Source organism: Neodiprion lecontei, chromosome 3, assembly GCF_021901455.1.
Source record: "Neodiprion lecontei isolate iyNeoLeco1 chromosome 3, iyNeoLeco1.1, whole genome shotgun sequence".
Lineage (NCBI taxonomy): Eukaryota > Metazoa > Arthropoda > Insecta > Hymenoptera > Diprionidae > Neodiprion > Neodiprion lecontei.
The window spans coordinates 1,222,947-1,245,098 of NC_060262.1; the positions used below are offsets into that span (position 1 = coordinate 1,222,947).

The 22,152-nt window shown below is 41.9% G+C and overlaps 1 protein-coding gene across 1 annotated transcript; it reads right to left on the reverse strand.

Annotated features, from left to right (window-relative positions):
- Window positions 1-11,741: 11,741 nt before the first annotated feature.
- LOC107225896 (homeobox protein GBX-1) lies at window positions 11,742-21,487 on the reverse strand. Its single transcript, XM_015666512.2, has 3 exons — window positions 21,173-21,487; window positions 20,158-20,460; window positions 11,742-14,037 (listed from the first exon to the last, which is right to left on the reverse strand). Exons 1-3 carry the CDS (start codon window positions 21,474-21,476, stop codon window positions 13,430-13,432), a joined length of 1,215 nt encoding a protein of 404 aa, XP_015521998.1. The 5' UTR covers window positions 21,477-21,487; the 3' UTR covers window positions 11,742-13,429.
- Window positions 21,488-22,152: the final 665 nt, after the last annotated feature.

The following is a 22,152-nucleotide window of genomic DNA, read 5'->3' on the forward strand; positions in this document are numbered from 1 at the left end:
TTATACCACCAGATAAAAAACCGTCCCGAGGACCTTATCGAAAGTTGGGTGGGCGGCCTGGCACCGGAGGGTCGATAGGGGGATGAATTCTTGGCAAATTGGAGTAACGCCCACCCGATGCTTACTTATGTACATGCGCATACGTAATGTTGTATATCCGATTCCGCTCGATATCGATGGATAAATATTTATGGCTAATGGGACGCTGTCTGCACGTACTACGCGTTGCATTATATTATTTAAAATACAGTTGCCAATGATTTTCATAGATTTTTTTCTTTGCACACCGTCGTACAGAATTTGTTTGATCGTTCGTTTGCCTGGACTTTAGATATATGTATTTGCAAAAATATGTATCTTACGATGCATAATTGTTTAACTTGAAGGCGTTTAACGAGTTTATTTACCAACGACATCGGGTGAGGTCATAATTCCGAGAAATATCTTCAATCTTGTATCTCGAACATAAGTTGTAAGTTTTATGCGCATGCGGTATATTTATATATCTATATACACAATCATGAATAACCATTCGCAACGTCTGCTGCGCAGTTCGAAAATTTATATACGTATATATATGTGTGTGTATGTCTACATAGGTATGTACACGTCAATTAATTATTCACTGCATAATGTTATCATTGCCAACGTCTCGTCTGCGTGCAGAAATTATCATTAGGATGCAAATTATCGAACCTCGGTACAATCGTATTATAAACACAGTTGTTGGTTAATCAAATTTTTTACAATACCCAATGTTATACCGCCAAGCGTATTTTCACGATTAGTTCGTTTCCAAATTAAAACGCGTACTTTCGTTGCAAAAAGTTAATTTCAAGTTTCGCTGAGACATTTGGTAGGAAGTTGGAGACATCGTTTCGCGTATAAAAAAAGGTTTCATTAATTGGATCGCCGATCGTGAGAGTCGCGACGATTAGAGACGACGAATTGTTGGCTCGGGTTGTTTGGGCTTGTTCAAATAGCTCGTGAATCGGTAATGGGTCGGGTCCGTTAAACGCTGGCTTCTCTCGTAATTCCAACCCACAAAAACGGGTGGTACTAAACAAGTGAACAGCTTTTTAACGAGGAAATAATCGCTGCTTACGTCTATCCGAACTGCTCTAATTACCGCAAAGTCGGTTCGACACAATTTTCGAGGTATAAATCTATTATGAAAAATATAAGCGAGCATGCTTGAGCCAATTAGAAACGAAGTTAAAACCCCGATCGTTTTGTCACTTCGAAATGAAACTCGGGTTGCTTGGAAATGAACTTTTTCGAAGCATTAGTCAATTTCACGTGGTTCAAAGTTGGGTAGAAAATATGATAGAAAATTCATACCACCTACAGGGACGTCGAATCCGAATGAAAAAGCTCTTCCTACTTTACTCCCTTAATTCGATCTTATCCCTCGCAGCTACCGAAAGCTCACAACTTTTGGGCCGCAACAATTTACCCTGCGGAGTAAAATCACCGAGTGTCCGATTCCCCCGTCGATTGCCATGCCATGCCATGCCGTGATTACAGTGGCAAGGTAAAACATTCCGGCTTCTCCGTCGGCGTCGGTTGGTCGACGCCCCGCTGACTGGACTCTTTTTTTATTACGTTTCGCGGGTTAAAATCGACGGAGATGAAATCGTCTCCGTTTTACGATAAGACCGCCATTTATCGAAGGTGACTATAGTTTCTCGGCACCAAATTGCGGTTGGTCTCATGTCACGTATATACGTATATATACATACATCCATACATACACACATGTATATAGATCAGGGAAGCACGCGGAGGAAGGAGGAGGATACTCGCCTCCTACGTTCCTTCGTCCTGCGGCTCGCGGACATCCCGCAAAGCTTGACTCAGCATCGCTCGCGGGATACGGCAAAATTGCTATCGGACCACGCCGGATAAATGTCGCATAAAGAGTTGTGCTGCACGGCAGTATTTTTTCGCCTATTTCTCGTTTTTTTCCACTCTTCTTCTTTTTCTTATCCTTCGTCTCGTCGCGTTAGCGCTTTGCGTTTTCATTCCCCAACTATCATCTCCGCCTGATCGTTAAATTTTAAATTGAGTTCCTCGTTCTTTTTCAATATTACTTTCCCCCGGTGTGAACCGATTTTTCAGGGTTTACGTATGTAACGTATCAGGGTACTGTATTTAGTCAAATTTCGGAGTTACGATTTATGTATGTAAAAAAAAAAAAAAAAAAAAACGAAAGCAAATTAAAGAAATCTTCGTCGCGTGCAGGGATGACGGATGGGATCGCGCCTATGACTGTGAAATTTGATTATCAAGAGGCGAGACATTCACGGACATCGCACCCTCCGTTGCACTATTTTGTGTATATATATATGTAAATAGTTTCCGGTCTCGTCGACGGGCTGTGGTATAGTATAATATGTATAGCTCCCCCTTTGCCATATACGAGCTGCTGATCAAATTTATCTTGTAAGTATATGTATTATAACGTCGTATTTGGGGTTGTTACTCGACTTATGCGGGTGTCAAGACAATTTAATCAGACTTGATCCTAAATTAAATCAACGATCTTCTACAGTTATCGCAAGTGTTCCTTTTTTTTTTTTTTTTTTCTTTCTAAATTCTTCCATAACTGCAAGTTGTCAATTTTTGAAAAAGAAAAAAAAAACGTACAGATGCGGAAGTAGCGTGCGAGAGATATTTTGCAAAAATGTTATACCGGCGATACTTAAATTCAGGCTGAAATTTTCTTTCTGTCGGAAAATAACCCCGCGGAGAAAGAATTACATGTTTTATTTTCGAGATAGTGGAAAATATGTGCAAAGAATATTGTATAAAACTATTTCGGAGAAGAGAAAACACTTCGTACGGATAAATCTTCTTTTCGCGGTTAGAAAAAAAATGTCCCAGCAGGTCGACTCGATCATTTTTAAATGTATTGAGTGGGAAAAAAAAGTACAAAGTACAAATTAAATGTTTACACGACGATTCAAACGTTAAAGTTACAATAATTTGTATCATATATATATACTAAAAGAAATGTAACAAGTAACCTAAACATAAATTGTACCCGCCGGTACTTTGTTGTTTAGTTAAACGTTTCTAACAGCGTAAACTTGCATATGAAAACACGATCGTCGTTACAGTTACATGCATACGTAAATATCGTAGTTTTGCCTACCTGCGGTAAAAAATGATCGCGATCGTGACTAGCAGACGACGTGATTCTGAAATCTTTTTCATTGCGCGGACTCGTGCAAATTGCGCCGTATCCTTCCTCCGTTTCGTCGAGGATCGAAGTCCCACCGTCATTGGTATAACAATAATATTAGGGTTAGGTTGGATTCGTCGCGGCGGCGGCGGCGGCGGTGGCGGGGGAGGAGGAGGGTTGGTTAGCGGCCGGGTCGTCGTTCTTGATCGTCGAGTTAGCCAACTCTGCTGTTTCAGCTTCGCGGACAGCTTATGTAGCACAGCGGCAGCGGCAGCGGCAGCGGCAGCGGCACTAGGCGGCAGGATATTCGGCACCGCGGGCAGGCACAGCGTAGCAGATATCACCGCGGTATAATCAGACAACCACGCCTCTCGGCACGAAGCTTTGCCCGGGTCCGCCTACCGCGGCAATTACATCCAGGGTTCCTCCCTCCCTCCCCCGCCGAAACTCGTCCCTCGTCCATCCGCCAGACCTGCGCCTTCCTCTTCCTCCGTTTTCCCTTCACCTCCACCTCCACCTCCCACTTTCATCTCCTCGGCTCAGCTCCGTTATACCCTCGACTCTGTCGGGTCCAACCTCTGTAATCTCCCTTCTTTCTCTTATACTCACTCGTACGTCTCTAATAACACCACGGATCCCCTTTCTCAATTAGAACTCGGCGACACCGATTAGACCCGGATCTCGATTTGTTCCGAAACTTGATGAAATACTCATCGTTTTCGTTGAGGTTTTTAGTTACATCGAATATTGGGTGATTTTATGAATACGGTAGGAATCGAGGACATTGTTTTTTTTTTTTTTTTTTCTTTGCCACTTGGATTAAGTATCGCGACGGTTTGCGTGGGCGGGACACGAGATCCGGAGGCATTACCTTACGGTGTATGGATTTTCGTAGGCTTAATTTTGTATGTAGGTATAGTCCAGCGGGCTGTTGCTTTCAGAATTTGGAGTTCGCGTGTGTATATATATATATATATATATATCGGTTCGTGCAGACGATGCGGAGTGGCGAATAGCGGAGGACTTTAATTAATATTCAGCAAGTGGCGCGGAACGATCATTCCAGTGTGTACGCGAGTGTGGCGGTATTATTCTGTAGCAACTTGGATACTAAGGGAGTCGGTGTCTGTGTGTGCAGCGAGTCCAGGATCCTTCTTTGCGTTTTAACTAACCGAGCGACCCGTTTACCACTCTCCGTTGCGTCGATACGCATGCAGGACGCGTGCGTGCAGATATTGCACGATAGCGAATGCCCGATACTCACCTGCTGCTGCTGCTGCTGCTGCTGCTTTGCCTCTCGCACGATGATATTGCGATGATGCGTGATGCGTGATGCCAATGTGCGATACAGAGGCCCGACAAATCATCGCTGAACGGATTCCCGTGAGGACACGTCGGGACTCGAATCGTTCGGTATTCGAATAACAAACGAGCGAATATTATACATCCCAATCATGCCTGTACACACGTAATTTTTTTTAATTATGCGATCGGGAGAAGGAATAAAAAAATTATAACATTCATTAGTAACGCGAAACTGCGTCGCGATGTCGCGGCTGCTCCTTTTATTTATTTATTTTTTTCTTTTTCTTTTTCTTTTCCTTTTTTTATTCCTCCTCGTCGTGTATCTTATATGTCGCGGTACGTTATATATACATACTGTGATATTAATGACGAGACTGGACTGTGAGAATATATATCTTATGTGTCTACCGTTAACGCGCTGCGAGGATCGGGAGGTCCAGAAGTTATTACGGCTCTTCCGACCACAAAGCCACGCTAAGTGGAAAAACTAGCCGCGTATATAGTTTGAGAGTCACGTGACCTTTATAGGTCCGGAGGGATGTTTCCGGGGTTAACCGTTAACCCCTCATTTTCCGTACATATGTGACGCTAAGTAACGTATATGTACTCTGCGGATCGTTCCGTCCCGCGTCGATCCCGCCAACGATCCCTGACATACCTACTTTTTACAATGTATAATATAATAACGTGTCTCGGCGGGTGAAGCGTAAGGGGTGTCTGATTGTGGTTTAATCTTTTAATAAAATTAAACAACGTCCTCTTTTCAATCTCACCCCCAATCCGCACCATCGGGGCCAAGTCTAGAGAAGATTGAATCACGGTCTAAGCGTTATGCTCTTGTAACCATAGTCATTTTAGGTATAAACTTTTTGGGTGGGGGTGAAATTTACGAAAGACGAAAAAGTCGATTGGACGAGAACTAAAAATTTTTTAAGATACGAACTCTAAAATAACCCAAGATCGGTGAGATGAAAATTTTACTTTTCATAAATTACTAACAATAAGTCGAGCAACTGTTTTACCGAACGGTCGTTTATCCGAAAAAGGTTTTTCAGAATAGTTTGCATACCGAATGAACGATATTTATGAATTTGAAGTTAAGAACGGACAATACTTTGAAAAGACAGTGAACCTAAAAAAATGTGCCGAAAATAAATGTTCGAAAGAAGTAGAACGACCAAAATCCCCGAGTGCCATAGCTCCGAATGACAGGGTGTACTTGTTCCTGGTACAGTGCTAACAGTCATCAAAGCCGTGAATGAATTTTCTTAAAAAGTACGACTCTGAAAGTTGAATGCTCGACTTTTCCAGCCTACTCGATACTTGTGTCAAATCGATATTTTGCCCTTCGTAATCTTGCTTATTCTTAAGTGTTATATTCGGTATGAATTTACTTCTACATACCTGTTCGCGTTCTCAATTTTTATTCTTTTACAATGCAGCTTTGCCTATTGAGCTTTCGGACATTTTACCTCCACCCAATTTCATGACAGAAACGCCTCTCGTGACTGCGTCGGCTTATAATCAGAGACGTGAGCATAAGCTGATGATCGTACATCAGTCTCTCGGTGAAAGTATGTACTCGTACAGCCGGTAGTATATGTATAATAGTTATGATATTATATGTGTAGCATACGTAATACCGCACGTGACGTTTGTCCGTAAAACATGAATTGGGTGGTCGTCTGGAGGAGATGTACCGGGAATCGGATATATATATATATATATATCAGCGGCAACGTACATAAGTGAATTAGCTAAACGATCATGCAGGGGACGGATATCTGCACTTTGCGTTATACTTGGGAATAATAAGTTGAGGTCGATTTCAGTCGGCGGTTGTCGACGTGCGGATGCTGCGAACAATGCACAGCGTTGTGTCACTCGGCTGAAAATGTATCCGGGATTTTGGTGGGGAGGGCGAGGAAGAGTAGCGGAAAGTTTACACCGAGTATTGTAGCCGCTTCTTCCTCTTCCGTTTGCAACTTCCACTCGCTTCGATTCTTGAATTATAATACTTAATGTATTATACAACAGTCGGCGGTTTCAGCCAACCATTCGTCATCCAAGGTTTTCGGGTGCCGACAATGAATTTGGCCAGATTTCTCTTCCTCAGACGTCGCCAAAAACCCTTCTTCGGATCGTTGGTTCTTCGCTTTTCCAAGTTCGTCTTTTATGCATGGCACGCTCTCGTTTCATCCCGGTGTGGAAAATTTATTTTCACGTAATGTCGGACAGTCGAGAACAATCCCGAACTAGTTGTTAACATGTACTTGTAACATCGCGTCTTTGCGTTCTCAATATGAGATGTTAATCGAACTTGTCGCGCAGGGTTGAAAACAATGCTTTCTCGTTACACGTGTAACCTATCTTATGTCACAACGGCTGAAAAGTTTTTCACCGAAATTTGTCGGAGGTTTTTTAGTGGACACCGTGAATTTGGGACGGTTAATTCATCGTCGATCGATCATCTCGACGTAACGTAGGTACGCGTGTATGGTCACTGTACGCGAATACAGACGGTGAAGAAGAGAAGGGTTAGAAAGAGAAGAAGTTGAGGTTGCTCACCGCGGGATGTACGGAATATTCGATGCTGCACATGTGTGCGAAGAAGACGAAGAAGACGACAAAGTCACGCGATGCTTGCTTGCGTCTATATATCTATAATAAGTGTACACGGAATATATACGCGCGGTATTGTTTTATTCATTAATTGTAAGAAGGCTGGGTTGAGTAGGTGCCCATACAGCACATAACGAAACGGCGCGAGTCTAGGCACGCCTCGTAAATCACGGCTTGATGGTGCTGGGATATCGTACACGGGTACATGTAGTGTGGGCAAGGCAGTAAGGCAGACAGTTGTGCCCGGAGGTTACGAATTCGTCGTGCTCTTGAACCGTTTGCCCGATTTCACGGCCACTAGAAAGCAAATCGGGGGAAAAATTTTCATCCTCCTTCTCCTTCTCCTTCTCCTTCTCGCGACGATCGTTACGAAAGCCCTCTCAAATCCAAACACTCGCGCTTCGTATCGTTGTCAGTCACGGTCAACAATCTGCAATTTCGGATCTGGAACCGCCTATACCTATATGTATAATGGATACAACTGTGGGAAAGACTCGACGATATGCTTGTACGTGTATTAGCGATGTGCTTGTAGAATGTAAAGTTTTTAAGCATTCTCGAATGCGGATAAACATTTTCAAATCTGGCGCCATTTCTCTGTACGGCTAAATGCTGACGATCGATCGAGACAGACAGAGAGGGTACACCGTGTTCGAAACAAGCAGATTGGTTGTTTGACTATTTAACGACAGATTGACAAAGGAATTGACAGAGATTCGAACGTGAAGACAAACTTTTATCTAATAAAAGTTCATGGTCGAGCTAATGTTTTGTACATAAGGAAAATGTCGCATGATTTTTGCGAATGCGAATATTCGTCACACACACACACACACACACACACTAATTACAGGTATACCAACTCACATTTCCTTACCGGTGTAAAAATTTGATAATCTTGTATAATCGTCCATCCTTGATACCCGAGTGTTGTTTCGTCCTTTGGAGCTTTACGTTACATCATAGACACGACATCACAGCAGAGTAGTTCATGTTACGTTTTTGTGCAGCTTCGGCCGTATATGCTCTGTCGGTATATGTATAACCGGAGGTATATATGCAATACATCCCTACGTATAACGCACAATGGATCCGCAGTGCATTATGATCAATCCGCAACCGTGGTCGTTTACAGTAGATCTCAGCAGTTACGACTCCCGGTAAGAAATAAATCATCTCCTCGTTCTGCCACGCCCACTAGGGGACACCGAACGAATCTGCCCCCTGGTTCTTCTTCTCCCTCTCTCCCTCCCTCCCTCCCTCCTCGAACCCCTCTACTCTTCGCTCTCTGCTTCCTCCTTCTCTATCTCCTTCTACTCGTCGTTCCGTCACGCTTTCATCCCTCGTTCTCTGGTACCAACAAGCCAAGTTATACGCGTACAAGTTATTCGGGCTACAACTAAATGTTTCAGAGATTTTTCACTCACTCTTGCAGTATGTACGGTAATGATATAACGAACGGACAGTTTTCTGACTGATTCGTTGGTAAACGGATACTTTCGAAAATGATTGTAAGATTATATTTTTGCGAGTAATCGAAGCATCGGTAATGATAAAATCGACAAGTTGTTTAGCTACGGTTTGACGTTCGGTTCTTCACTGTATTATTGTGTACAGGGTGTCTCTGCTACTCCTTAAATATCTTTATATCCTGGAATTATCCTGGAAAACAAAAATTTCTCCTCAAGTCCTGGGAAAGTTGACACGATACATTTTTTTTAATTACAAACAGCGATATTTCCATTTTTAAAACGACGGACCGTGCAGTCGTTAGCGATTCACTCCGTGTATAAACTCCTGTATAAATTTTTGAATTCAACATCCAACCAACTTATCCTATCGTTGAAAACTCATAGGAAAACGAAATTAAGGTCCTAGAATTTTTCAACCAAGTGTCTCGGAAATTCCTGGAATAGTCGTGGAATCGAAATTCTCGATTGCAGTAGGACACCCTGTATGTAACAGATGCACATTAACTTTTGCCGCATATCATGCCGACTTGCTCCGCGACGTGGAAGTGACGACACGTTAACAGTCGTATGCACGGCTTTTCGGGACGCGAGTGCAATGAGAATAAATCGAGGACACCTTTGCGAAGATTAATGAACGGGATTTCATATTATTGGTAAATCGATCATCGAAATCTTGGAATGCATACGTTTAACGCACCTGATGTAAAAACATTTCTAATCACAGAACCGTACAAAATTAGTTGGAGGAAGAATATATCGAGTTTCTAGAAAATTCATCAGGACTATTATTATTCGAAGTTTATTGTTAGGCCAATAACAATCTAGCGTCAAATCGTGTTTGCATCTTACAGTCACGCTTGATTTTATTTATTTATTTTTTTTTTGGTTTTTGTTTTTAAAGGGAAGGATTAAGTTTCAATGCCCGCATCTCATCTCACGTGAAGTTAAACTTACCGTTCCAACGACTTGGATAACAGTATATATAATGTATAACCGTTGTGCGGCAGCATTGCAGCAACAGCAACGGATTGCAGGGTATAAAATTTCTGCGTGGATACCCTTTTGTGCACCGTTTAGGCGGAACAGTAGCGTGCGTACAAACCTAATTCGGGCCTAGCCGAGCTGCGCGATGGTTCCTAAGGCTGCAAATTTTCACTCCGACCAACCGCACCTGGCTTGCATTTTGCGTGAATGCAAACCAGCGAACTGCCGTGCACAGTGCGATAATGCAGGGTTACCAGCTTCCACGAGCCCCCCCCCCCCCCCCCCCCCCCCCCTCTTATGTGGGTATATCGCTTCGGAAGCTTTGTTATTATACGTATTAGATGAATTAGGCATTGCACGTCATCACGCTTCAACCCGCAGTCAGCCCTTATTATTTATTATGCACACATTTCACGTGTGTAGGTACATGCAGGTTCGTGCGTATCTGCACGCATCGCGTAGCTACTACACAAACCCGTAACTATAATCTATACCGGCTAGCGAGGGCGGATCGCTTCCATCGGGTACCCCGCAGTCAAGGGGTCCCATGGTGACGCGTTATGGAAAGCATGGAAAATAACGGGGAACGAAAAGATCACTCACTGCGCGATTCACGAATTCAATTGATATCTTTGAGCAGGAATTTGGAATTAATCATTTTTACCACGAATATCGGGGTGTCTCTGTAGAATCTTGATGACCCGGAATAAACCTTGGAATTTTTTTTCAGAGCCTTGAGAACTTGTATGTAGCCTGGAATTTCAATACTGACCTTGTATTTTTTTCTATAAATATTTGAAACGACAAGAAATAAAAAAAAAAATATTCACGAATGAAAATTGTTTGGCACGAAAATTCTTCAATTCCTTATCGTTAACGCGACTGTAAAATTTTAATTTCTATGTCACGTGTCATCTGGGATCAGACCGCGAATTTTTTTCTTCGTTACACTTACGATTAGTCGTGTATTTTATGGGGGGTGCACCGTGAGACACACACGGTAGGTGTATACATACGCTTGTATCGTAGGTATACCTATAAGCTCGGCGTCAGGCGCGCATTGCGCGCATAAAGTGGCATATGGGTGTCACGCCCACGGTGCATTGGATAGCTGAGAGAAGGCCTTATGTCAGGGAGCCAGCCCGAATAGTTTTTTTTTTTTTTTTTTTTTCCTTCGGTACGATCCCTTTGAAACGGGACACGGATGGACCCGTGCGCCTTTTTTGGGAGGGGGGGCATTATATACCACTGGCGGGAAAAGGTGCGTCGGGCCCCGAAGAGAAAGAGAGAAAGAGAGAGAGAGAGAGAGAGAGAGAGAGGGATTCCCCGGGGAATTACGAAAGTGCGACGCGATCCACGCGCCCGAAACAGAGAGAAAAGTTAAGGGAGGAGGGAGTCCGGCAAAGTCGAAAGTCAAAATTGACGGCGCGACAAAAGTCGCCTATGCACCGTTGAACCCTGCACAATTGGGATTTGAGGGATCGACGGCGATGCTTTCGTTCGTAGAAGAGGATCCGTTTTGTACCTTCCTTTCTATGATCTATGATACATAGTTGCCTGGCTGTCGCCGATGTATCTATGTATACAATTACACCCTTACCTTATTCGGACAAATTGTCAAAATATACGAATTGTTTGGCCCGATTTGAAAACGGCCGATGCGCCGCCCACTTCACGCCCCGTGCAGTTCTTCTTCTTCTTATACTCCTTGCGCCTTACTGTAAACCGATTTTTCGTCGCACTTTTCACTTCACGTTCGACCGTTTTTTTTTTTTTTTCCTTTTTTCAGATTTGCTTCTTTTTTATATTTTTTATTTTCTTTTTTTTTTTTTTTACTCACATCGTCGGTCCTAAATAGAGAATTATTCAACAGCCCTCTCTTTCCGACCTGATACAAGTTCAGAGTTTATAGTTCGGGTTGTACTGAACAAGGGAGGAGTGATTGATCATTAAATAAACACCGCTATACATATATAAGCATTATTTATATGTAGTAACATAGTGTTTTATTGCATGTATACATAATATCACGTAAGGTATTTTTCGGTTTCTTATTACAATACTAATGTAGGTAATAATAATTATCATCGTCGATATAATGGTAATAATAATAGTAATAATAATAATAATAATAATAATAATAGCAATGATGATTATTATTATTTATTATTATATTAATCAATAGAAATATATTAAATCAATTATATCGTACATAAACTCGTTCGTTATAACAAATTATTACCACTATTATTCGCCATTCGTTAATATCTATTTTAGAAATTATTACATATAACTGTACAATAATATTGTTTGATTGCGTTATCATTTGCCAGTATACGATTGGCTGTAACGGTTATTGTACATACGTTTCAAATTTTTACCTCTGCAGTAATTTTCAAGCGCAGACTCGAAATGTTCGGACAATTTACTGACTGATAGTTTCTTTAATTTTTCAAGGATTATAAACGGCCGGAATTGTTTTTATCATTATATGCAAGCTCGTGCGTGTATAATAGGCAGGTTATGTACAGTCTCGGCTTGAGGATATATATATATATATATATATAAGTTCTCTTTTCTCCAGCTCGCGTCGAATCTAAATTGGTTTTTTTCTAAATCCTCTTACCGCGCGGAGAGATTATATCGGACACCGATCTTTGGGTGTGTCTTCCTTTGAATATATTCATGTTCTTCCCTTTGTTCATCATCGTCTAATACCTTTGAGGTAACAATAGTACCTTTAATATACAATGTTCGGATTATATTATATGTATAATATACATACTTTGTTTATTTAATTAACTTTAGACGGGCTCGCGTACAATATCGTACGTGTATAATAGAGGTAAATTAATCCGTCTCTTGGTAATGTGTTGTACCTAAAGCTTTCCACGCTGTAAATTCTCAGCGATTATAGAAAGACATTTTTTCAATCCCCGTTACGTTCAACTCGCTGCAAGCAGATAATCATTTTCGTCGTTGAATTTACCGCATTATAGGTTTACAAACAATTTTATTTCAGACTGTAGTTGACAAAAATTTCTGTCTATATCGTGCAACAAACGTCATTCTTTGCCAACATCTGCGTTCAGGATTATATACATTATAATGATCGTAATAATTGCGCAACAAATTTGATCGTACCAATTTTATTACATATTTTCGCGAGACGAGTTATCATTTATCGTAATATTTATTATATCGTCGCGGATGTAAATTTATTTTTTATTATTGTACCGGGATTTTTCTTTTTCTACAGTAATATATATATATATATATATATATATATATATATATATATATATATATAAAAGAAATTGTAGTATTGTCCACCGAGATATGTACAAAGGTTATATACACGTACACATGATACTGTACGCACGATAATTTGAGAGTGTCTGTACAACGGAACAACGTCTTGCGTTAAAGGATTTGAATTTGTAAAATGAGAATAAAAAAACCTATACACGATCGTACGATCGATTAATTGGCACAACGCTATTATTAATTGGCCATGATTCAATTATACGATAAGTTGGAAAGCTATAAATTATAATCGGCTTCTCAGTTATTCCTCTCCGCAGATTCAGTAGAAAAGCAACGCCGGTTCTGCTCCGAGGGATACGTCCGACCCTCGATCATTTTAGATAAAAGGTTTGCGTCTCGGCTGAGGGTCGGTAATATGTCGGTAAGGGAATCTCTCTCCAGAACCGGTATCGCTAGTCTACCGGATTGTAACAATACGAAGGAAAAAAATGGGATAACCGTGGTAGGTATACATCATTTTCTTTCTTCTTCCATTGTGTCGAAATATCGGGAAAAAACGCACCTGTAACGTCGGTAACGACATTTTCCGCGACTACCTTGCCGACGGCTCGCCGTGTTGGCTGGCCGAAAAGACCCTGCGAAGTCCGCCGAGCGGTCCCCCCGGGGCCTGAATATTCGCGTTGAGGCAATTCGCGAGGCTCGGACCGAGGCCGCCGGCCGATCCCGGTGTCGCCGGCTGCGAACACTTCTCCATGTGATGATGGTGCGATCGGACGGCGAGTCGGCTGACGTGCACGGGGATCGGGACGACGATTCGGGGCCCGTTTCCGGCGTGCTGACCGGCCGAGTTCCGGCCCGCGGAACCTGCGCCGCTCGTCGTTAGGCCAGCCTTGACCCTCTTCCACTTTGCGCGCCGGTTCTGGAACCAAATTTTCACCTGGACCTCGGAGAGCTTCAGGGCGTGAGCAATGTGCGAACGTTCCGTAAGGCTGAGGTACTTTTTCGCGTGGAATTCACGCTCAAGCTCCAAAAGCTGTTCCGAGGTGAACGCCGTTCTTCGACGCCGCGCTTTGCTGCCGTTTCCGCCGCCTCCCCCCGATCCTCCGCTTCCGCTTCCTCGCTCTCCGGAACCGTTTCCTCCAACCTCGTTTCCCATTGAATCGTCCTCGCTATCCGCCGACACTCGGCCGCTCTCCGATTCTGCAATTTCAATTCAGAGGCTCGGGGGTAAAATAAATTTGCATTGCCCGTCGACGGTGTAGAAGGAGGAAAAAATATCGAATCTTCGATTGAACGCTGATCTAATTAGTATAGAATTATTTATTAAATCGTGACCAATTCTGACGACTCTATATTTTGGCATTTTATACTTTGACATTTCTATTCTTTTACTTCGCCTTACTTTGATTTTCCACATTTTTAAACTCTGTGAATTAAGTTTTCGCTTGGTAAAAATATTCGATATCGTGGTCGTTCTGTTTCTTGATCTTTCTATATTTTTACCTCTACCGCAATTCAGACGCATACATCGTTCGACATCTTTTTTTATAGATTATATTTTCGGGGATCGGATTGTTGGATCCGTGTAGAGTTGTTGTAGAGTTTTACAAGAGGTTTCGGTATACGTGAAAAGAAACAAATTTCAGAAACCTAAAGCATCTAACCGTCAGAATAAATAGAACAATAGCCAGGCTCAACACGGCGCGGATTGTATATTTTACAACGTTGAAAATGGCGCGCCGTCTTCGACTAATAAACAAAAATTATACGGTGTGGATTACTGTGTAGAAAAAGCTTTTTGCAGATCGAGTCGTGAATTAAAAGTCGGATAGTTTCGGATTGACAATGTCAGGTGTAGTGTGGGACTGACGGTAATTTATTATGATCTGTGAAAAAAAAAAAAAATGTAGCGTAACTCTCACCATATTCGAATTTTCCTGCTTGATTGTCTACATTATCAAATTTTCTGACATCGTGATTCGTATATATTACAACGTACCAGTTTATCCTTTTCAACTCCACAGTCCAAAACCGTAATAATAATTCTACGATATCGAAGAATAATATAATCACAGACAGTACGATTAATTTGATTTCTTCGCATGATTCATTTGCGAGAAAAATAGGCCCAATTGCTTTTCGAGAATCATTTCCTTCGGCGTGACGCTTCGATCCTTCGCGATAAATGATAGTCAATGAAATTCAAGTATCAATTTGCCGGACTACCGTTTTATCGACGTTCGATTTCATCACGTCGGTGATCCTCGCTTTTATACACAGGGGCGAGTGGCTTTTTTTTCTTTTTTCTTTTTTTTTTTTCTCCTGTTTTTTTCTACGCCCCTTCGCCGCCTGACCCCCGGGATGATAAAGTTTAGTCTAATTTTCCCTACGACGGTCTCCTCTATTCATTGGTCTGCCCCACGTGGCCGACACGGTAAAGGCGGGTCGTTATATCCTCTGGTAAAAAGCAAAGAAATTGAAGAAAAAAAAAATAAACAATCCCCTCGTACGATCAAGTCCGCGTTCTTGTCCACGCGTACCATCCTCTGGTGCATCTTTTCGTGTATGAATTTGGCGAAAAGTTGACGCGTCGAACCAGCTATCGGTGTTACAAATTTGTTATTATACGTGTTAACGTATAGTTAAAGTTAGCAACGTTACGCCGCACGTACGAAATTCGAAAGCACGGATTCTTTTACCGAGCCTCCGTCACGTTAACGTTACCAATTTCAACCTCGTTCATATTAGCTTCTGCATGAAAATTGGAGAAGCCGTTAAGTCCTCAACGATAGTTCTGATAAGTTTCTCTCTCCTCGCGTGTTTCAGGGATCTACCGTGAGACACTTGCCGTTTAAGCTCGAATTCAAGGTAAGAGGCAAGCAACTCGAAGTCTCCTCTCGTATATGAGACATTTTTTTGTACGCCTACTAAGATTGACGACATCCCTGATCGGTTATGCAGGCACTAGCATTATCGGTCCGCATTAACAGCTACTTTATTACACTTGTGCTTTTTCATATGCGAATCGCATACCTATACAACTCAGCTATCCTACGGTCACGTAATTATAATTAAATACGCTTATAGCTTCATGAGAGTATTTATCCCCCTCCCACGTCGCAACGGCCGACAATTGAATCGTTGCCTATATGCAGTACGTGTTGCAGTTATATCGTCTGGAGTCGCGGTGTTTATGTAATGACAATCATTTCGTGCGCGCTCCGCGTCCGAGGGGATTGAAAATATATTTTTATCGAGCCGATCGTGGATTCGGTGAAACTTGAAATTTTGTATAAAATTAAAATTATCACTTTGAAAGTTGTTATCTCGGTTAGGTTTACATTTTTGAGTTCGTTACTGACCTTCCCCGACGAAACACAAAGTTGTATACGTAGAGGGGTTAACTTTATCGAAAATAAATTATTCCTTCAATTTTCACGATTTTCTTCGATTAAATTTATTTTTTAACAATAATAATTTTCATCCCATCACAACAATTACTCTCGAGTATTGAAAATCTCTCAGTGCGCTGTCAGAAATAGCAAAAAAAAGGGCAAAGAATTGCGTCTTCAAAGTTGTCTATAAATATACAAAAAATGGACGTAAAATCGGCGGTAAGAATACTCACCGCTACGGCTCAAAGATGGTTAATTAAGCCCTTTTTCGACTTCGATATTCGGTGATATATACGTCAACGTCGAAATCGACCATCGGGGCAACCCCGTTGTGGCATCGAATTAGTCGTCCAGCCCCCCCCCCACCTCCTCCACCTTGACCCCTCGCGATCGGGACGATGCGATAATCGATAGGCACAAATACCGACGTGGAAAGGGAGGAGGAGGAGGGCCTCTTTATACGTACCCGCCGCGTTGCGTGCGTGTGCCTAGGAGCAAAGAGCTTCGGCTATATGTGTAATAATATTAGCCCTGTGCATCGCGCAAGTATCAAGCAGTTGGCGCGCTTTGGTATATCATAAATGAATGATAGGTTCTCAGAACGATTCCGACATTGAATACAAAATAGTTGCGGCAACGGCGGCGGGACATCAATTGCAGCCGGTCGGTAAGAGACGACACCGGCCGTTTCGTTTCGTTTCGTTTCGTTTCGTTTCGTTTACGTTTCGTTTCTCGACGTGAAGCTGTTCGCAGGCGTCGCGTCGTATATATACACCTTACGTACCTTTCTCCCTTCGAATGACAATATCTCACTCACACCGACGGTAGTACCCCGAAAATACGTGACCGATGATCAACGTCTTATAATCCCTGATCGTGTAACACTTTCTTTCTTTTCTTCTTTTCACTTATTTCTCTTTTTATTCATCACTCTTATTCATTTCGATTTTAATTTGCATTAATACCTTACCCTCGTAGGCGTCAGCTTGAGAAATCATGAGGTTGACGATGCATGTTCAGAAAAAATCGTGACTCGAACCCTTTAGGATTTTTTGAAATTGAGATGGTGAATAAGTAATGAGAGAGAAAATGTGTAGTTATTTTGAAAAGTGAAAACTACTTGAAAGTCGTTTTAAAATTTTACAATAATTATTTTTTTGTTTTCACGATGTTTCGTTACGTTAACGTTACCAACTTCAGCCTTCAGCGAAGGAATCATTTTTTCCTAACGTAGATCTTTCGCTCTCGTTGATTAATTGTTGTCGGTGTCAGGCATGTTGTACAGATCTACTTGAATCTCGAGTTGTCGGGTCGGGTATCGATAGTTGAATACTCCGTGAAATTTCGTAACTATCGAATTATACGGATGCAGATTTCTTTTTTTTACTTTACTTTACACGTCAAGATCTTCAGACTTTCACCCTATCTCTCTCTCTCTCTCTCTCACTCTTTGACCCCTGTCATACTCCGCGCGCTTTCGAAATTTTGTAAATCTATCGTACCTTTGTTACCTTTGTTTTCGTCTATTGATCGTCGTTATTCAAGCATGTATTATTTGTCTATCCATTGTTTCGTCTATAATTACAATTACATACTTATATGTTCTTTCCTTTGCCTCAAGACCCGGAATCAGGTTACGGTCTAAACAAACGTTATCTATCCATCTACCCTTCCGCAGAATTGAACGACAACATCGGCTTAAGATATCGAAGGTATTCCTTACAATTTCAAGTCCCGATACATAAAAGTCAACGATTTCGAAGACGGTCCTAAATTCTGCCGTAATTAATATCGTTGTCAGTTGTCCGCACGCGTCTCTTGCATCAGGCGAATTTCCACGTCTCGATCGAAGGTCATCAAACCCTCCGCAAGGGCTTCGTTGCATTCCAAGGCGATGCGTCGTCGGCCGGTTAGTTACGCCTCCGTATACCTATGCACGCGTACGGTCAGCTGGTTATTTGGGCGGTTAGACCGCAAGCTGCTGCAGCGTGTGTGCAGGCATGCTGGTTGTGGGTGTAGGTACGGGTACATGCACCCGTGCTTCATTCACCATTTAAATTGTTTATGCTTCCGGTTGTAGATGATGACGTTTAGCCACCTAGGTGCGCACAGTTTCCTACACTTACTATAGACAATATATGTCGTGCAGCTTTTTCCGTATGTCCGTCCGGTCGGTCGTCGTCGATTATTTCGAGTTACGCGGTGTTTTTCTCGAGAGAGAAATAACGAGATGCGTCGATGCGTCGATTGGTTTTTCAATTCGTGATAATTCGCATGCACGAATGAGTGTTGGGCAAATTATTAAAAATTGACCGAAAACGTGAGAATTGATTGAGAAATAAATGAGTTGTGGAAAATTGATCCGATTCGTTGGAAATTTGTTACTCGGGGTCGCTGCAAAACGAATCCGACCTCAGAAATGTGTAATTTCAAAATTCAAAAATGTATGCCTCGAAGGGTTAAGTAACTCCTGTATCTAAAATTCCCGGAATGTATGCGTGTACACTTTTCCAACACCTAAGTGAAAATCTCCCGAATTTCAGGCACATGCAATTGTAATTGTAATTACAATCGCGTCCCTTTGAACATCGCGCCGTCGCTTATAACAATTACACCGTACCTACATTATTATACGAGTATCTAACGCCGATCCGTAGCTGAGCTTATAAGGTTCTGCATCGGCAGTTAAATTACGCGCTGTATGTATAAGACGTCGATGTATAATTATTCAGTTGCTTACAGTCGGGCGCCAATCCATAATTGCATTTTAATTGCGATTGATTAACCGACTGCCAATCGTGAACACAGACATCTAATATAAGATTCTAATTCGCGATTAACATTGTCTAATCGAATTGTACAGGTAAATTTTTTGTCGAGAAACTATTCAAAAATCAATTGTCGGTTGTACCGATAATGACGTGATTATTAAGGGGACTTCAGCGTCGAAGAATCATCTTCTTCTTTTTTTTTTTTTTCTTTGTTCGAAACTGGCATTCTTTCTGCGTAGTTTGGCGACTGAATTTTGGAAAAATTCGAAAAATTGCGTATCTTGCAACCGAAGATGTGAATCATTGCGCGAACTCGATACTGATATGGTCAAAAACGATCAAAAGAATGCTGGATTAGACAAAAAAAAAAAAAATGAATGCTGCATTAGAAACTTCGTATTACAGGGAATGCAAGGAACTTTTAATCGTTATAAAAACTCGTAATCGTTTTGAAAAGGCATCGAAAACTATGAGAGCGTTTTTTCTCATTTAATTTTTTTTTTCTGCGTTTTTGCACGATTTCTTAAAAACTGATCTTCCGATCGACTTGAAATTTAAACAGCATCTTCGTTACCGTGCGTTATTTTCGGGCCATGCTCGGAAATTGTCGGGATAATTTTAGTATCTCGATTATTAATCAGCAGAGCTTCAAGTTGTGGTAAAAAATCTAATGTTCTTACGAATATGGTCTAATTTTATTAAAATAAATTTAAATACCAAATATAGAGTCATAGAAATTGACATTGAAAATTTATACTTCTACGTATACAACACATATGCAATATATTTTTATTACCAAAAACTTTTATCGCCTGTTTCAACCGTTGAACCCTCGACTCGACAAAACATTTTCTTGATCAAAAATTCATATTATCGCTAGGAACTCGTTCCGTGTTATCTCGAATTCATAACAAGCACGGATCATTCAAAGGCTTGATTCAATTCTCTAATCAAGTCACCGCAAGTATTTCGACCGACAAAGGTATTTCATTGACTCTAGAGGATTTACGAATATCGCTTGACTCGAACAATCCTCCCCCCCAAGCATATCGATGATCGGACGAACTCGATTCTCTCCGTGGAATCGCGCGATCAGCGTGAAAGCTAATCGAAATTACGTAGGCAGAACTCGAAGGACTCGATGATCGGCTTACCGAGCTGGGACTTTGAGAGGTCGTGGACCGGGGATGCCGGGGAAAGGCTCCTGTCATCCTCGCTCTCGTCGGTCAGGACTCGTCCCGGTTGATTGACGTGTTGACTAGGGAATCCACCTCCGGCCTGCAGATGGTTCAGGCTCAGGTTCAGATTGGCCAGCTGCTGGCTCTGGTGGCTCGGCTGGGAGGAAAATGTTGTCCCCGTAAGGTGCGGCGGCAATCCTATCGAACTCCCCGAGGCTCCGCCGCCGTACATTCGCATCGGCAGCCAAGCGCCGTACAAACTCAACGGCATCGCGAATCCTGGTTGCGGGATAAAGCAATCGTCAATTCGCGGTCGAGTGTCGACTTTTTTTTTTTTTCTCTTTCTCGAATTGTATCGCAACGAAGTCGCGAGTTGGGTGAGGAAAATTATAACGGATTGGCTACAATTGCAATCGCAATCAAATGCAAAATGCAATTTCAATGACGGAAGTATAGGATGATTGGCTGTTTTTTCTCTGGACGGTTTGAATTGTAATTGTTAATTTCAATTGTTGCGATTGTAAATAAAGCAATTACAGTTTTTTAGGAGCACCCCCCGCAAAGGGCCGAAACGTTAATGAAACACCGATAAAACATTACTGGAATAGTGGAACGGCTGGACCAACCCTCCGGATTTTATACCTATAACAACCTTTTAAAAATTTCTCTACGGAACTTCTTACACCGTATCGAAAGTTTCATCCGTCGTACGTTTAATGTTTGTTCAATTTTCAGATACTGTAGATTTTTACTACACAATTTAGTGCAAGTTCAAGTTACGTTTTTTTTTTTCTTTTTCGTTGTCTTTTCCTTACAAATTTTGGTCAAATAAATAACTTACACTGTAAATTTACGACGAATACCTAAAATCTAAGCAAATTCAAGAAACCGAATTTCGTAAATCGACAAATCTTTTATCCTAAATTGACAATAATTTTCAACAGCGTATTTCCTTATCGTTTCACCAAAATCGATCGATCGATCGAATTACCTGGCAGGGCGTTCGTGGCCGTCGCGAGGCAGTGCTGCTGATACATGATTTCCCTTTCTCTGCCCTCGAGGTCCTCCTGATTACCCGATCGATTAATCGCAACGCCGCCGTTGCTCTCCGATCCGCCTCGGTTTTTAATCTGACAAATACCGCCCCCGACGCTCTGATCCAGATCACTTTTACAGTAATTATTGCCGATCAGGCTCTCGATCGTAAAAGGTCTCGGTACCGGCCTTATTCGCGCCGGTTCGACGGACTCGATCTCGTCGCTAGCCGAGCCGACGTCCAGCTCGGTTTCCTCCATTTCTGATTATCTCACACTCCCCTCCCTCCCCACCCTCCCCTGGCCCCCCAGCCTCAAAGAATTCGATGAGAATTAACACGTTCCCGTACGATTCTCACTGTCTCGTCTCACCCTTTTCTTGGTTGTTTCGTTTTGTTTTTTTATTTTATTTATTTTTTCTCTCGCTCCTTTTCGTCAAAAATTCTTTTCACTGCCGCACGTTCGTCGATCGGTATAAATTATATCGCCGCGGTAGATGGTGTTCAAAAAAACACGTATCGCGATAATTGAATTATAATCATCGTTCGAGTTTATTTCACACCGCATTCACAATTTTTTGTATAATATACGTCGACAGTTTTATTCCTCGATTTTATTCTCAGGCTTATACGGTTGCAGTTTACTTTTCTTTTTTTTTTTCTTTTTTTTTTTCTACCGTACCTAATGTAATCAATTGTTATTTAACGAGCAATTTCATCATGTTTCACCCACCCTCCCCCCCACCCGCCCCGCACACAGTTCAACTCGCGCGGTGTCAACAATATTCGCACACTGAAATCTTCGGCACAACAATTTCAGATGTTAATTCATCTCACTGTCCGCACTGTAATTGCGCGTGTATAAATTTTCGTAAAAACGTTCATTTCCATGTTTCCGACACTACCACGCACTCGATCACGTCAGTTCCGCACACTGC